Source organism: Vanacampus margaritifer, chromosome 13 (genome assembly GCF_051991255.1).
Source record: "Vanacampus margaritifer isolate UIUO_Vmar chromosome 13, RoL_Vmar_1.0, whole genome shotgun sequence".
Lineage (NCBI taxonomy): Eukaryota > Metazoa > Chordata > Actinopteri > Syngnathiformes > Syngnathidae > Vanacampus > Vanacampus margaritifer.
Genome location: NC_135444.1, coordinates 5850430 through 5868647, shown reverse-complemented (window position 1 = coordinate 5868647; position 18218 = coordinate 5850430). Strand labels below are relative to the sequence as shown.

At 39.2% G+C, this 18218-nt stretch overlaps 1 protein-coding gene and 1 long non-coding RNA gene across 4 annotated transcripts in view; one reads left to right on the top strand and one right to left on the bottom strand.

Annotated features, from left to right (window-relative positions):
- hmcn1 (hemicentin 1) overlaps positions 1–18218 on the bottom strand; it is a 94156-nt gene that overhangs the window by 65210 nt on the left and 10728 nt on the right. For all 3 annotated transcript variants that reach the window (XM_077583200.1, XM_077583202.1, XM_077583201.1), the window contains exons 2-11: positions 12484–12554; positions 10638–10796; positions 10446–10568; positions 9683–9854; positions 5923–6029; positions 2920–3040; positions 2561–2824; positions 2335–2479; positions 2047–2168; positions 956–1225 (exon numbers count right to left, since the gene is read on the bottom strand). In XM_077583200.1, the coding sequence (XP_077439326.1) occupies positions 956–1225; positions 2047–2168; positions 2335–2479; positions 2561–2824; positions 2920–3040; positions 5923–6029; positions 9683–9854; positions 10446–10568; positions 10638–10796; positions 12484–12554 (1554 nt within the window). The remainder of the gene's footprint in view (positions 1–955; positions 1226–2046; positions 2169–2334; positions 2480–2560; positions 2825–2919; positions 3041–5922; positions 6030–9682; positions 9855–10445; positions 10569–10637; positions 10797–12483; positions 12555–18218) is intronic.
- On the top strand, positions 216–10598 carry LOC144062161 (uncharacterized). The gene is made up of 3 exons (XR_013296353.1): positions 216–814; positions 1007–1158; positions 10470–10598. It is a non-coding gene; the product is annotated as an uncharacterized LOC144062161 (long non-coding RNA).

The window sequence follows — 18218 nt, the reverse complement described above, 5'->3', positions numbered from 1 at the left end:
GAGCGAGGAGGGATAGAAAAGTGGTACAACTTGATCAGCCGAGAGAGCGGAGGACTCACTAACAATTTTGACAAATGGGGTGCACTTGTTTGAAGTGCTCGGAAAGTAGTGACAAGCGTGCGGAGATTCAGGGAAATTTGGAATAGCCGGGGAAATCACGTGTCCGCACCATTTTTACATTTAGAACAATATAATATAGTGTGACGTGTCACAAGAACGCTGCCATCAGACGTGGTTGGTAATCTCACCTTTTTATTTGTCTTCACACAACCGGCTAATGTTGGCCGTAGCCAACGCCGAACTCAATAAACTTTACTTGCAAGCCGAATTAGCACCCGTTACCAACAATGTATGGATGAGTCCCTTAGTTTCCACCGCGAGACGTGCGATGCGTTCACAAAGATTCGGACACAAGAATGCAAAACAGAATGTCCAACACAGGAACACACCTTAATTATACAAGCTTATAAAGTCTATACAATCGTAATGGTATATACTAATGGCTATCGCTCTCCATTAGCTCTCTCGCTTCAAGTAAACACTTCCAAATCTAAACAACTTGGTTTGTGCGCGTCTATCAGCTGGATGCAGTGCGCCGCGCAGTGATACGAACAGAAAAATAGAGCCCGGCGGTAATGGAGTCTGACTTTTTTCTAATGTGCAGTTTGGTGATGCAAATGTATCATCACTCTTTTGAACACAAATAGTTCTTAGAAGAAAAACGCTTAATTTCTGTGACCCCAGCCAACTTGCCGGACTACTTTCGTCTAGACCAAAACCTGACCAGATCTTGTGTCACAGGACGCTGCCAGCGGTAAGTCAGTGCTGATTGCACACCATTTTAGGGGCGGATGCCATACAGATTCATGTCCAAAAACCCGAACTATCCCTTTAATACTTGTCTCTATGTTTACCCAACAGAAAGCAGACATTGATATAAAAACACACTCCTTACCTTGCACAATGAGGTTGACTCGCTCTTTTGTCATCCCTCCTTCATTGACAGCAATACACTCATACCAGCCTGAGTGGTCTGGCATTACAGATGATACTTGAAGTGAAAGGTTAGACAAGACGTGGACCCGACGGTTCAGACGAGCATCAAGACCCTCTTTTAGCCAAGTCAGGTTAAAGCTGACTGTGCTGACAACATGGCAGGTGAGGATAGCTTGGGATCCGGGCGAAGCTGTTACATTGCCTTGGACTGTGATAGAGGGAGGAGGCTCTGCATAAGGAGAGACATCATAATATGAGTTTATATAATGGAGTATGAAATAAAATGCACTAACTACAATTACATATGTGGTTTTGACGTTAATAAATTTGAAAATGTTCAAGGGGTATGACAACATTTGGAAGCCACTGAAGGTTTTCAGAGTTTCAACTGTTTTCCTTACATTATCCTTGGCCTCCTTCGAGGTGGGCTTGGGGGAGTATAAAAAAAAAAGAAAGTTTGGAAAGCAACGTTTAGACTAAAATGACTTTAGTGATCGTGCTGGGACTCGTGGTGTCATATAGAAGCTATATAGCTCCATAGAAGATTTCTAAATAATGACAAATGTGTTTTGTATTTGTTTAATGCCACAACTAAAAGCAAATGACTCACATAGTTTCATTGTGTCAATGTTTTCTGTTAACTAGTTTTTACGATCTGAAATTCAGATTCATTTAAAAAAATATATCAAAAACAGCATTCCAATTTCAATATTTCCTACTGACTGAAAAAACAAAAACAGTGAAATTGATTGATTAATTGAAATATTTATTGACAACAAACGAAGCATGTTTACAAACATATGACACAACTGCTGCCAAAGGGATAAAAACACAATAAAGCCATAGGCTTATTTCCATTGTGGTCCCTAGAGTGTGTGAGCGTGTATGTGTGTGTATCCATGTGCCAGCATGTCCATGAATGTATATGCATAATGTCCTGCAATCTGACTGTATTTAGGGGTGATTGTTGTTTGTGAATACTGTTATTTGTAAATAATCAAGTAAATGTTCATAAGAAGGGTGAGTGACGTGTGTATAACATGCGCTTACCTGATATATCCAGGAAGGTGCGAGCTCGTCCAGTCCCAGCGCTGTTGACAGCAATGCACTCGTAGTAGCCTTCATCCTTTGAAGTCACCACTTCTATTTCCCATGATGCCGTGTCAGACTCTCTAGAATTAACCAAGTCTCAAAGCTTTAGGATAGCCAGCAATACAGTGCAGTACATTCAAGTAAAGTTTCATTTTGCTGGAGGATAGTACGCACAACGTGAAATCACTTTTTTTCCCTGTTTTCTGTAACTTAGAACAGTTTCATGTCCTCAGCGTCACTGCTAACCTGAATAGTTGATCCACCCCAAGTCGTCTTCCATCATTGCTGAAGCGTAGGGTGAAGGGAATCAGGCTTTCCACTTGACATCTAACAGACCCTTTTTGGAGATAATAACCATGGGTAATTGCTGGCATCAGCACTTTGGGGGCATCTAACAAGAGATACATCAGAAAGCAATGTTAACCCTTCATTTCTCATATTGTCAATAGTATGTACAACTTCAATTACTTACCTGGTATAATAGTTGAGAAGGACACACTAGAGACTCTCTGGAAAACAAAACCATCCCGGTCATATCCTGTCACCCGCAGAAAGAACGCTTCATTTGGCGGAATAAAATCGGTGACGTTCCAGAGGCTGTATGGTTGTCGTTCAGGGTAGTAGCGGATTGGCAGAGTTTTAATAACTTTGCCTGTTATAGCCAAGAGCTCAAGCCTATCAGGCCGAGCAGGTGGAGAAAGCCCAGTTGTGTTCAGCAGGATGTGGGTGGGAATACCTGGGAAGTTAATATAATTTATACTTGAATTGTAACAATCACAAACTTGTAAGACAATAACACAAAATTGAAAATAATGAATGAAAGACACCAACCTTGAACTGGACGACTGATCGTCTTTTTGAAGTCCATTATGGGCCTTCGGGAGAACCCAGCTCGGAAGTCTATGCTGCTGAGACCTGAGATGCGAACTGAGTGTCTTCCTTCGCTAGAAGTCTACAATTTAAAAGAGGAGATGGAACCAAAACCAAGATCAATCTTCACTCACGAAAGAATGACTGTGTTTTAGCCCTGCTACATTCTTTGTTAGTTGCTTTCAAATAAATGGTAATCGAAGACCACTCGTGAGTTTTAGCCTCCTTGCTAGCAGCTAGCTAAGTTTAACTATTACTAAAAGCCTAGCTGCAATTTTAGCCTTCTTGTTAGCTACTTTCACATCATTTGTTTGCCTTCCCATGGATTCAAGCCTACTTACTAACTACTTCCAGGCACTGTGTGCATGTTTTTCATGGGCTTTTGTCCATTTTGAGTAATGCTGATACACTCCATCCAGTCTATTTCCTCCGATCTAGCAATTCTTTACTAAATGGAATTGACTGCACTTGGCTTTTCGTGTCCTTAACTGTCATGGCGTGGCGCTCGGTATATTTGTGTCTGTTAATATGTATGTCTAATTATAGTTGGGATCTGCTCTTACTAGTACTAATGCTCTGACTGAATTTCACTACAAATCTTTGCTGTTAACCATTTTTAACAATTGGTGTTGCCTTTTTAATGGCAGACAGCTGAACAGACATGACCTCTATTCTGTAAAAGTCTTTTGTGTAGACAAGCCAATAAGATTAAGTCTAACTGTGTGACATTCAAACATCTTACACCTGATCTTATACGACCTCCCCAATTTGAAAATGACCCAATCAGTCGGGCATTCATACTTGAATTAGACACACACAAGCACTATAATCAGATGCCTCTAATGGCTCAAATGGTCTTCTTCTTTGATGCCTGCACATGGAGACAAAGTAATTACTATGAAAGTATAGGTTAGGGTGTGGTAAGGTAAAACACCTTGGAGGTGTCACAGCCTTGGCAGTGTGTGCATTCGAACTGTCAGCAGAATTTGCCTAACATGAAAGAGAGTGCATGATGGTAGTCTACTTAAGAATGATGAAACTCCATCTAATAAGGCAAAGTATAGGTTTTGGAAAAAAACAATGATGAAATACAACTGGGCTAAACACAACCCAGCATGGCAACAAGTGAAATCCCCATAAAGTCCTGTATGTTTCCACAATTATTTTAGACCTCCTGGGAAACATATGAGAAAGACCTATTTATAGGCTTGAAAGCACTGTGGAGGAGTTGAATTTGGAAACGTCTCCATTGTCAACACCATGAACAAGAAAGCAGGATTTTTTAATGAGATAAATGAGAAGTTGAGAACACAAGACGGATACAGTAAGTGATTAAATGAGACAGAAGCTTTTGGATGAAAGATGTCATTGTGATTATGCTTCCATCAAAGCTCCACAAAAATCTAACGAAAATATCACATATCACAAAAAAAGGTCTTCCAGAGGTAGTAACACATAGCATGCTTGATATTCTCTATTCTCCAAAACTTTTCCATGTTTGAAATATGAAGAAAAAGTTGGAAATACAGAGCGCCTGCCTGTCTGCCTTTCTGCGTGACAAATGGAAGGACCTTGTTGGACACGATATACTGGAAGCGAGACATGAGAGCTGGCCATTATACTGAGCATGATGAGTCAAAAGGGAATTATATTTTATGAGAATTATTGTTTTGGGCATCTGATCATTACATCAGAATTTTGTCTTTTAGTTGAGGTTGTATTTGAAACAGCTACTGCTTTTATACTTTGATTCGTTTGGAAACCTACCCAGAACTTTGATTTGTTATGGAAGAAATTTTGTGATGTCATCGCTGTCATATTTATATTTTTATAATGTATTGTTAAGTTACTTTTTCTTTCTACTGCATAAAATGAAAACATACTGAATACACACAGCGATAAACAGATTCACCAATCAGACTCTATTCTGACTCTATTAAACTAATATTAATATTAAATACAATCCAAAAGTTCAACACTACAGGGAGGAGGGAAGCCCGGAATCTCATTATGCTAAAAGTAAATTTTTAGTTAGGGTGCAAAATCATGGTAAACTTTGTGTGCACGGAAAAGGTTGGGAACCAGTGACCTAGATTGTACACTGTAAGACAGAATTGGACTCTTCATGCATGACACATTTCTGTGGACACAGTAGTGCTGGAATAGAAAAGCTGAGCACATAAAATTGTAAATAAAAAAATTGTCTTGGTACGCTAAAGCGGTGAAATTTAGGAGCAACAAAAGAGCTCATTATTTATGACTTCATTGGCTATGATGGGTGTTCCAATGGGTCAATACATAGCCAAATCCTTATGTACAACTAAAACAGTGAACTTGAAGAAAATGAATTACTGAGGACTTGAGTCATTTGGGATCAATCTTAAGTGATGCCCCAGTCCTTCAGCTCATACGTTTCCCAGTAAATCAAGAGAGCACTGACACTGACACTGACACTGACAATGAAGTTATGAGGCTAAGTGTCACAGCAGAGAATTAAATGAACCCATCCACAAATCACTAAAAATGCTTGTCATTTTCCAACATCTGGTGTTGTCACTATGCTGTAGTGAAATGTGTGTCCCATTTGGCTTGACTTTGATAGAAGGGTGTCATTAATTTCATTTCTGTGCAAGGGTGGTGCTACATAATGAACGCCCAAACAAAACAACTGAAATGTCTTCGTTTCAACATACTGCCTCTCAATCTACCTAGACTGCTTGCAGAAAACATGCACATCAAAATGATTGGTATCATTGTATCTGGACACACTAAAATATTAGTGCCGTAAATCTATTTAAGAACCCAGGCCCAGATTTATGACCGCTGATTTGTGACCTCAATCGAAGGTTACAGTGCTGAAGCGCTTGCTGTAACTCTTTTTTTAAAAGGCAGTTTAGGGCTGGGAATTGTTGGTAGAATGCTCCAATTTCATTCACATTACCAGGTAGAGACTGGATCTTATACCTTGATAGACCACAACCCGGTCTGCGGGTCCTTGATGTTCACAACTTTTGCAGAGTTGGGAATGTGTAACAGCTCAGTCAGACCGTCACTCTTCCCCATGATCCTCCCTGGAGGCAAAACATCGACATGGGGTGATAATTGGCCCTTCCACAGATGCAGCCAACATAAATTCATTTCCAAAGCCTTCTCCTGCATGATTAACTCTTTGACTGCCAAAAACGTTAAATGACGTTTAGTAAAAACCTACGGAGGGCCGCCAAGGACGTTAAAAGACGTTCTCCAATTTTTTGGGGGAAATGGGTGGAGGAAAGCCTTGGCCAGCTGTGGTGAAAGTTTCAAGCAGATCTAGTTAGCCTAATGACTATTTTTGGCCCCTAGATGGCAGCAATGACTCTCTTTTGACAAGATTGGGTAGGCGTCAGTAGAAGACATGAGGCGGAGCTAGAGGGGACAATGGCTGGGGAAGGGAAGAGAACATGGCGACCGGTTGCAAGCAGCTCACGCTCGAGCAGTTTTTTTCAAAGACGAAAAGCATCGACCAACGCGGAAGAGCACATTGATGACGACGATGATCATCATCGACGATGATGATGGTGACTCCGAGGTTGGAAGCATTGACGCGGCAGTAGAAGACGTGAGGCGGAGCTAGATGGCTGAAGAAGCGAACAATGGCGACCGGTTGCAGCAGCTCACACTTGGGAATTTTTTTCAAAGACGAAAGGCATCGACCAACGCTAAAGAGCACATTGATGACGACGATGATCATCATCGATGATGATGATGGTGACTCCGAGGTTGACGCCGAAGTTGGAAGCGCTGACGCGGCGGCTATGACGATGTCATAAAGGTTCACGGGCTAGCGATGCTAACACCGTAAAACGCGGAGCACAACCGAGCACGCTCAGGCGGACATTCAATCGGACGACGAAGAGTGCCCCGAGTCCAATGCATATTCATCGGAGGAGTGGGTACAGTCTGCTACTTGCTATTCCCTGGAAAAAAAGGCCGTCAAGAAAGTGTAACGTCTGCACGCGAAACGGACAATCGAAGTGAAACGTATCTGTTGTGCAAATCCTGCTCCGTCTCCTTGCACGCAGGGCAGTGTTACAAAAAGAAAAACTGTATTTGAAACATCGACATAATTGTAAATAGTGCCACAGTTGCACACATTTGTAAATAGTTTGCGAAATTGTTTTGTCAAATTGTTACACTGTTGAATGGAAATAAACGTATTTTGCAATCTAAAAACACTTTTTCATTGTTGGTGGTGGTGTATTACAGAAGTAAAGCACTATTTAGGTGTTTGTGGCATCATTCATGGACAAAAAGAAGTGTAGAATTCACTAGAGTGCATGAAATAACATCGTTTCACAAAAAGCTCTTTTTCTCCGCTTTTTGTTTCAAAACAGAGCATTTCGGTGAAACTAGCCATTTTCTATTGTTGATTACTGAAGAACGGAATAAGGTAGAAACAAACTTTTTTTTCTGATGAAAGATGAGAGTTCAATCTTTCATTTGGTAGTATGTGTGTTTCCATAGTCCAAACAAAACATTTTCTGTGGACCTTGAAAGATCAGTCAAAATGCTTAAATCGGCTGGCACTGGCGACATCCCGTTTCTGAAAACGTCTGGCAGTCAAAGAGTTAAATATAGCATTTACAAAAAGTTTTTTTTTGGTTCTAATTATCTCTACCTGTCTTGTGTAATAAAAATGTCTCTAATAATGGTCACTGATTCTGCCTCACTGTTGTATGGTGTGCCACAGGGTTCAATTTTAGGGCCCCTGATGTTTTCATTGTACTTTATTTGCTGCTCTTGGGTTCCATCTTAAGAAAACATGGTCTCCCACTGCTATGCAGATGACTTTTTCGTTACTGTGCTCTCTGGAAGAAATCAAGGCCTGGATTGGCTTTTGACCCAGCGTGAGTCTCTGTATTGCTTTGTGTTTTATGGTGTTTACTGTTGTTATGTTTTTGTTTGTATGACTCATTTTTATTCAATGTACAACACTTTTTATGCAGTAATGGTTTTCTTTAAAACTCTTTTCGTGCCACTGACGAGAATTATCGTCAGCTAAAAGCATGATTTAATGTGCCAGTGACAAGTTTTCTCGTCAATTATGTTTTGTTTTTTATTAGAGTAGACTCTTTGGCATCTCTCCTCCTTTTTGAAGCCCGGGAGGCACTGTAATGGTTAATGGTGACCACTTGATGGCAGCAGTTGCTCTCTTTGCTTTAAAACAGGAAGAATGTGTGCAGATCCTGCAATGATCCTTTGCGCTTCACTCTTTTGATTCACTCTTTACCACACAAAAAAATATTGGGTTTAAAACACATCTACACAAACACATTTGTGATAATTTGTCAAATGTTTTGTAAGTAATTTACCAAATGTGAACATGTTGACACACATCTTCTGTAAATAAATTATTTTTTCATCAACACATTTTCATTGTTTTGATTCTTGTTTGATGAAGGGAAGGACTGTTGAGATGCTTGAAATGTCACAAACCAAAAAATGTTGTGCAGAAAACACATCTTTTTACAAAAAGCTAATTTTCTCCTTATTTTGTAAGAGATTGGTGAATTCAGTGAAACCAAGCTATTTTCAAATGGCGATTACTAAAGAACGGAATAAGGTAGAACCAAACTTTTTTTTTTTCAAATGAAAGCGCATAATCCAATCTTTCATATGGTAACCACCATGGGTCCATTTCACAAAGCATGTTCAACAAACACTGAGACTAACCTGAACAGCGAGTTGACATTCCCTGAGATAGGAAACTCTACATTTTCAGTTCCAGAACAGCTTATTACAGGTAGTTATATCAATACAGGGTTGTTTCACCTGGCGTTGCCACTACACTTAAAAAGTCCACATCAACGGAGCCCCGATTCGTCGACTCACCATGGCAACGGGGAAGTGCAGAGCGCGGCGGCGCCCTCTACTTCCGCATTTTTTACTACTCTTAACTGGAAATCTAAATGCGATCATATGGCAAATTTGAACATGCCTTTAGGAAAAAAAAGTGCAACACTGCAGCGGCTCCCCGTAGTGGAAGGCGGCGTGGGAGGACGTTGCTGCTCGGGGGTCAGGTCAATGCGTTAATTTGCGTAAATTGTAGTCCTTTGCAATCACAATAATATTACAGGGCAACCTGTTCAATTGTAGCTCATTAATTAATTTCATTTAATTGCAATCCTGAGGGGGACAAGCGCACTTGACTTAAGATGAAATATAAAAATATGAAATATGAAATTCTTCAAACGGTTATAAGAAAAATGCGGAATTCAATATATGCTGTGATGTGAGGAACTGAAATGTGTGTGGCTGAAAGGAGGCGGGGACACAGAAAACCTGAAAGTTCATTGTGAAAAACCTGCAACCAACCAGTCGGTAATTTACCGAGAGCTTAAATGACCTCTTTTTGTGAAATAGGCTAGAGTTACCTCTTTTCCTCTGGTTTCAGTTACCTCCCTTTCTTTCCAGAAAATGCAGAGTTTCCCACATTTCAGGGTTTCTTGACCGAGAGTTCTCACTAAACCTCCTTTGTGAAATAAACTCCATGTATATTTAGTCATAACACATTCTTGTCAGCCTTGGAAATGAGTGAAAACACTTTAAATTGGCTTGCACTTTAGGGGTTTTCTTTTAGGAAAACACTTGGCATTGAAAGAGATTTAAAGTGCTCTATAAATAAAGTTGAGTTGAGATAAATGCAATCTTGTAGACATTTGAACGAATGTAACAGTTAGCCTACCCTGTGGGTTTATAATCTGGATGTCTGGTGTGGGGCCACTGAGGGAAACAGTGACTTCCTTGAGACTGGGGTCAAAGGGGATCAGCCAGGTGTTGCTGACGCCAGTGAAGTGATCAGTTGACAACAGGTGGACCTTTGAGGACTGCACAGCTTCCTCCACCCATTTCAAAACCTGTGATATGAATAATATCGCCATTAGTTGTTGACAGCAAATCTGTACACGGTGATGATTATCATCTATCTACAATATCTACAATTTGTGAGTCCATCTTGTTTAGACCAAATACTGTGTAATTGAGACTAAATCAGCAGCAGTAAGCTATTGTGCTCCATTTTAAATCAATTGCTTCAATACATGATTTAACTCCAATTAATTCCACACATCAGCTGAATAACTAAAGATCCATTCATCAGTTATGTCCAATTCTAGTAACAGTCCAAAGCTATTTTGAGTAAATAAAAATAATTTGTAAAGACTGACACTAACTAGATCCCTAATTTATTTATTAACTGACAACTAGAACTGTATTCCAGTTCCATAAAAGACACATACATAATAAGAAGTTGTAAATTGTCTGCCTTTTTTTTTTTTTTTTTAAATCTGCAGCTTTACTATGACTGAGTGGTTTTATCACCGTGGCCAAGGCATGCCTTTGTGAATCAAAATATTTTCCCCATGACTCAGACAACTTGAAACTTGCACTTCAAAGTTCAGAGCAGTACAGAAATGCACTATTGCATTTTTGTTTAGTAACACTCTTACCTCATTGACCTGTTTCTTGTCTAGATGGAAGACCTGTCCAGAGCTGGTGGAAGCAATTTCCTCATATGCCTTGTAGCCAATGTGAGTCCTGTCGTCACAGTCCCCCGTCAAGACAAATACAACCTACAGTCACACAATACAAATCAGTCTATAGTATCACATTATATTTTTAATAAAGAATATCAGACAAACCTGGGACTGTTTCTGCTGAATGAGTTGAAGGACGTCATAGGTGAGCTTGTAATCTTTGGACCGGGCATCTGTAAAAACGTAAATGAAGGATCCGGGCAGTGAGATCTCCAGTGCAATTTTTATAGCACCAATGCTCATCTCTGGACAGTCACCACCACCCTGGCAATGAAAACGATATCATTAGCACATTAAAAAGTTAATTAGCCAAGTATACAGAGATAATATACAGTTTGATCAACCAAAAATACTGATTTAGTTCAATTAAATAGTGTTGCAGAAGAATCACAACACATCACCCATGACACATTTGACTCAGTTATACTATTATCATATGCCAACACACTCAAAACTGACATCATGTCTTCAGTTTACACGGTGGTCCAAAACATTTAAAATAGCCATAATAATCTTGTCTGCTAAATTATTGACCAGATCTAGCAAACCATTACATGCATTTTGCATGTTATCACACAGCTGAAAACAGTCAAGTTTTGATTAAAGGGATCATTTTTTTCAGCAGTAAATAGTTAATATTTTGTCTATAATTAATGTGGTAACTTCATTATTTGCATTGTACAATTAATACCTTTAAAAACTAATGTTTCTACTTGCTGTCGACTAAAGATGACATCACCTGTGCTGAGGAAGTAAGTAACGACCAATCATGGCTCAGTTTACTGACGAGCCATGATTGGTCGTTACCTACTAGGTAACGAATAATCGAATAACGAATAATCATCAGTCGACAGCAAGTTAAAATAAAAATGTTTTTTTAAAGGTATTAATTGTACATTTAAAAATAATAAAGTTATCAAATGAATTCTGGACAAAATATTAACTTTTCACTGCTGAAAATGGCTCAATGAATCAAGTATCCCTTTAAACACAATTTGTAATTGTTGCTATTGTTTGTCAAATTTGTGTATTGCTTGTCCTGTTCGTGGTGGGGCATTGACCAATTGGTATGTGAACCACAACCCTGTCTAAAGTCCAAACATACAACTCAAGAATTTCGACTGATATAGGGTACTAATTAAATTACAAAAATTCTATGCTCTTGTAACCTAAAAGCTGGTGCAGCGTGCAGTCAGTCGTCACGTAACTGAGTGATACAGAGAGAGAAAAAAAAAGCAAGTAGATTAGAAAACCATGTGATTACCCTTCTGGGTTGTTATTTTTTTTGGTCAATATCTGTGTCTGGCTGCCTGCTGGGGTCAAAGAGAAACATCCTCTGCAGGATTTCAAGGATGCAGTCATCAGAAATCTCCCTAATGGCCAAAAATGTAACCCTTCTATTGGTATATCCAAATAATTTATGAATTATTTGTTTCTATCAACAAATGTTGATTGGTCTATGCCTGAAATGTACACTTGAAAAGAAATAAATTTGGTCAAGTGGAAGGAGAAGAGGAGGACAAACAGGCATGCTAGTGAATCAAGCAGAAAGTGAGCGGAAACTGGATCGTTTCCATGCTCCACGCGACACACTCAAAAACCAGATTAGCACAAACTCATGCCAAGGATGCACAGACAATAGCCAACAGCTTTCTTTAAGATACTCTGAGTGTCCAGATTTCATTCATTTGCAACGTCCACATTGGGAAAGAATAAGAGATGAAGGATTTTCATATTTTAACACTGATCAAAATATTGAGCTGTAGATCCCCTGGCTAGTGTAATGGTGTACAGCATTAAAAAACAAAAAAAACAAAACAAAGAAACAACTTGATTTGCTAGGCTTCATTGTCCATACTAAATAAATGTTTTAGCATGAGTTGTCTTGGCATAACCTCAATTTGCCGCTAGTCCAAGACTCCAAACCTCTTTAAACCTGATGTCAACCCACCTGAACATACAGCTCCCTCAGTTCATACTGGAATTTCTTTGGGTCTGTTGTGATTGTAACGGGTCCGATTTCTGCAACAACAAAAAACAAATATCTGTATTACAAAATGTAAAACAAACATCATTACATTCTCTTTGATCGTTTTGACACAGGCCAGATAAATTTGAAACACGGTCCATGCCCAAAATTATTCATACCCCTTCTCAATAGGCTACAGGCCATACTCAATGTTGTACAGTTATAGACAATTAGAATGCGGTGGATTACGTATGATAGAAGTTACCAGCATCCTTTACAATGGTCAAAAGATTGCAATTCTTTAAAAATGTCTGGGACATCAAAAATTTTGATGTCACTTTAATGAAACAATGATGAAATTGGCAACCATTTTTAATTGACATCTCTCTCACAACTTATTTTTATCTTCATATCAGTCAAAACTTTTTCTATCATGTATTGTGTTCTAGGTCAGGGGTGAGGTGGAATATTTATCATCTGACTTTAGGCAAGAGGCAGTATACACCCTGGACTTGTTCCCAGTCAATGACACAGCACAATGAAAAACACTCTGCTCAAGATTTGGCACGATTGTGACTGTTTTGCGGCCTTAACTTTCTATATGTCTAGATGAAAAACATTTAAAGTTATGTAATGTTCTCATTTCTGACCAATCTTTGGCCCTTGGAAAGCCTTTGCAGTGTTGTGTTAGTAGTCACTTCTGTTTCTCAGCTTCCTTTTTTTCTATCCATTAATGAGCTGCTAAGCTCTTCCTAAGTCAAACTGAGTGACTTCAGCCACTGCAGCTGTGCTCTGGAATGAGCTCGGCGAAGGTTACAAAAGAACACACATGTAGACAAAGATGCCACTTTGTGGCTTCCCTGTACCTTGTCATGACAACAAATACACTAAAAACAAGTCTTTCAATGGGTCACTATGCCCGACCCAAAGCTTTAGATAATAAATAGAGCACCTAAATAACTCATTCACTCCCAGCCATTTTCACTGAAGCAGCCCCCTTCTCTCCCAGCTGTTTTACTGGATTTTGACTGATTTGTATTCTATTGCTATAAAAATATGGAATCTACCAAAAGAAAGATTAGAGTCTCTTCTTTCACCCGGAAAAAAAGTACATTTCCATCTGTTTCCGTTTTGCAGCGTTTCATCATTATTCACAAACCTGTTGAAAACACTGGCAAAAAGAGCTTGTTGCAGCATGGCCCTGGTTGATCTATTATACTCTGCTGTCACCTGCTGGCCGTTTTTTGGAATAATTACCAATGCTTTAAGCGCCCTATTCAGTTCAGAAGCTGCATCAAAGCCTTCTGTATGCTCTAGCATAAAAATATAAATAAATGTTATAAAACGTATAAATACGTTTTTGGGAGTGAATGACAGAGTATTAAAACGTATTTATACATTTTGGGGTTTGAATGATTTAATATAGATGTAGATGTTTGGCGATTGAATGTTTCAAAAGTTAAAAAAAAAAAGTGCTACAATGCATCATTCACACCAAAATGTAATTGGTCGGTTAGTGGAAAAACAAAGCACTTTTTCTAATCTGCCAAGGTCGTTCAGAATCAATCGTACTGTTCAATGTAACTTAAACTAGTATATTTGAAATGTGTCTATGTTTATGTCTTTACCATATCGTTAGATCATTGATTGATTTTTGAAAGGCTCTAGGACTGGTAATCTTGATGGCACCGTTGCCTGCTGCTACAGTGCATTTTTGTGTAAGGCTGAAAAAAAAACTCAGCAAAATATTGCGTTAAAAAGCAACCTGTTGAAATTATTGTATGTCCACCATGTGTGTGGCGTGTTTTATAGTAGGACCCTCGATTTTTCAGGTAGGCTACTGTACGGCGATTTGTACTGAATATGCACAGAAACACTGGGAATGTCAGATCATACAGTGCTTATGCTACCCCAATTGCACACAATTCATACATGTTTTTTGCGTAATAGTAAATGGTACTTCATTTTACATAGCGCTTTTACACCTCACAAGGCCCTCGAGGTGCTTTACATTTGACTTCTCATTCACCTAATGATGACATAGCATCAGAAGCAACTATGAACTATGTTAAGTATCCTTACTCAAGGATACTACGACATGGTCACAATGGCATGGGACCGAACCCACAACGGAGACGACCACTCTACCACTGAGCCACGGCGCCCTCGTGTCTAAATACAGAATGTGTATTTTTTCACATTATATCAGCTAAACAAAACAAAAAAAGTAAATAATATACAAAGTTGATGGCTTCTGTGTGCAAACATCCCTTGCCTGTTCTAGATCAAATGTATCACATTTTCATGACGCAAACTAGCGGTTTATGACAACATGTGTGATAAGAGAAGCCTGACTACAATCCTGGCTGGAGAAAAAAGGGAAGGAAATAGATTTAATGTTGTCTCCAAGAAGACAAAGAACAAATCATTGACAGTGAATGAACTCAGAGTGAAAGAATGCTGACAAAATTGTCAAGAACAAGGGAGGGAAAAAATTACCAGTTTAGGATCAGACAGAGAAAAAATAAATCTGCACCTCTTCATTTTGTCTTTAGCTTGCCGGTGATGCAAGTTGACATTCGTGAAGTACCAGCAAAATGATCCAAGCTTCAGGTATTCATCTGCACATCTCGTGAAAGATTGAACACTCAAATAGTAATCTAGCAGTGCGCAAATGTCCACTTATAACCTCAGTTTCACTTTTCACAACAGACTAGCAATCAGACTAAGGTTAATTTGTTTGGAATCACATTTGTATTCACTGGGGTGTGACTTTCTGGTTTCTTACATCATCAGTGGCATGGAATTCAGAGGCCGTTCAACTGAGGGCTCACTGGTAGGGCTGTCTTGATGGGAAATCTTTTTTTTTGGTAGCAGCATTGTTGACAAAAGTAGAGCAGCCACACATATTTTCTCAGAATATGTCCTCTAAATGGGATCCTAAAAATGTTCTGTTCTGTCAGTCATTGAACAAAGCATAAACTGTCTGCATTTCAAAATTGTACAATAGCAACAACCTCAATGGCAGTCAACTCTTAGAGGTTCTGACGTAGTAGTGTGAGAAAGGGCAGTCAGGATTTTTTCTTTTTAGATTTGAGGCCCACACTCACAATGTTCAGTTCACAACAAGTAGCTGTTACAGCACTTAAAAGGCAACAGAGCCTATAAACACACACTGTGTACTGTCATTCTGCTGACTCAGGGTAAAATGTGCCAGAAAAAGAGTGGCTATCAGTGACCATAAGCTATGGGGTGTAATTCATTCCATCGACCCCACTGAGAGAACACATGTGGAACTGCACACTGTTTAGCGTAAGATGTACACATGTTCACTGCTATTTGACTTTTAAGACCCATGTTAGAGTCCAAGGTCAAGCCATTTAGAAAAATAGTAAAATATTATCTACCATACCATACTATACACATGGACAATACAAGAAGGCTCTCTCCAGCATCTTTCCACACCTTTTAATTCACTGCCTAGTGCCTAGCATGTTAGCCAACCGGAGCTGACATTTAATGACTTTTAGCCAGCAGTGACTGAGATGACATCAGGTTTTTATTTTGAACTACTATAAAATGAGCATGTGTGGGAAAGTTCGCCAATATGGAGAAGGACCACCATGTTTTTAGGCTGCTTATTGTGGCACCACTCCACTCAATACAACGGCGGTATCACAGAATGTGGGGCTTGAACCCGCACGAACGTTTGAGTTGAAAAGATGAAAAAAAGTAACCCACACATACACAAACTTGTATGAAATGAAAAATAAAGAACTAAGATTACAAGAGACAAAACAATCCAGATGAGGCGTTTGTTCTAGAGAGTGATGACAGCTGTGAAACCAATGCAGCTCACATTTGACTAGCTTACTGTTTTTGGACACACACACACACAAACACACACACACACACACACACAAAGAGGAGTGTGACCTCACCCCAGGGGATGTCTTAATTGTGTGCTCTGTGAATTGTGTATACATTTATGAGACCGACTTGGGCGCCTCCTGCACTGGCAATGAAGTGGTACATTCTCAGTCAGTGCCCCAATAGTGAGATTGGTGGTTTCGTTCAAACTGCATTTGACACTGTTGTCCAGATGCGAGAACACTAAACTGTAATGTGGTTAAACAGTAACATCCCAAATGAGTGTTAAGGGGAAGCGGCAGGATATCTGTCAACACGAATCAGGCATGTAGTACTTCTATTCAGTCTGTATTGTCTGTAAACACAATTCAAAGGGGATAAAGCATAATCCTCTCTCTCTCTGAGGTAGCTAAATTGTTCAACTTGAGGCAATGGAATGTATTAATGTTGGACCCGTTGTGTCTCTACATAAGCATTGCAGAATACGATACGATACGATACGATATACTTTTATTTTCCCCGTGGGGAACTTTTTCCTGGACTCCGTCCAGCTGCAGTTTACAGTAAGGAAAAAAAGTAACAGAATAGAAAGAGATAAAATCAAAATTAAATAAGAAGTGCAGCAGTAGTTTACAGTGAGAAAAACAACAGAATAGAGAGAGATAATTAAAATAAATAATACACACACACTCCTATATATACTATATATTGCACCACTTAGTTAATGTTGGTTATTAAGTAATTTGATGGATGTCGGCAAATTACTGTTGGATGTTGGAAGTCAAACAAATACACTATGTATCAATATAAATATTCCTTATTCTCAGCAAAAGTTTCATTTAAGTCAATTGATCCTAAGAAATTACACTCTACATTTTCATGCCAGGGCAAGTCTAGTTTAGTGTGTTTGTGAATTTGGTAGACACGCTATGCCTCAGTGGGCGTTCCGGAGGAACGCGTCTGCACATCTTGTAATTTCGTGACAAAGAGTTTTAGACTCGAAAAATTAGGTAAATCTAGTGGCGCAGGTGGTGAGCCACAATCTTGGTGGATTCGATCGAGGCGCAGGCAGACAGACATGTGTGGTTGATGTCAGCTATTTCATTCATAAATACGACAAAAATATGGGACCGTTTTCAACTTAATAGCATCGCCCTGACCACCATTGGGAAAAGGCTCTGTTCCAACGCACCGTTGCGCCCAATTCTACCTGTACGAAAGGAGGGATAAGTTTTCAGACCCTGTCTGACCCTTGTCTTCATGATTGACCATTGACCTGAATGTTTGTTCAACCATGCACTTGAACTCCATGATCTGGGTAAACACACATCTGGATCACATTATCATAATGAAAAATAGCATTCAATTAACAACCCTTCCAATTTTAATCAATATCATCATTCTGACAATATTTTGATGACTTTTCTGACCATAAAACGGTTGATAAGGCATAACTATGTGGCTCTGATGAAATCCAGATGAAACTTCTTGGAGACAGGCAAATAGATTTCTCCCTTGGCTTCCACCTAAAATGAATATGAATTTAGTTTTATTCATCTTTGCAGAACTCTAAGGCACACATGAGCAGATGATATATATAATAGTACTCAGAATCCAAGAAGAAAAATGTCCATCAAGCCAGAAAAAGTTCACAAAATGTTCATGACCTCAGGACTTTGTGATAGCGTTGTTCCTTACTCAGCATAACTTTATTAACGTTTCCAACCAATTGTTCATCATAAAGACAAATGACAAGTGAGCCATTTGCGTGGTGAAAACAGCATCTTAATAAAGCGCATGTCCCCTAGTGTTGTTCGACAGCAAAGAAGTCAGACAGATGCTCTATA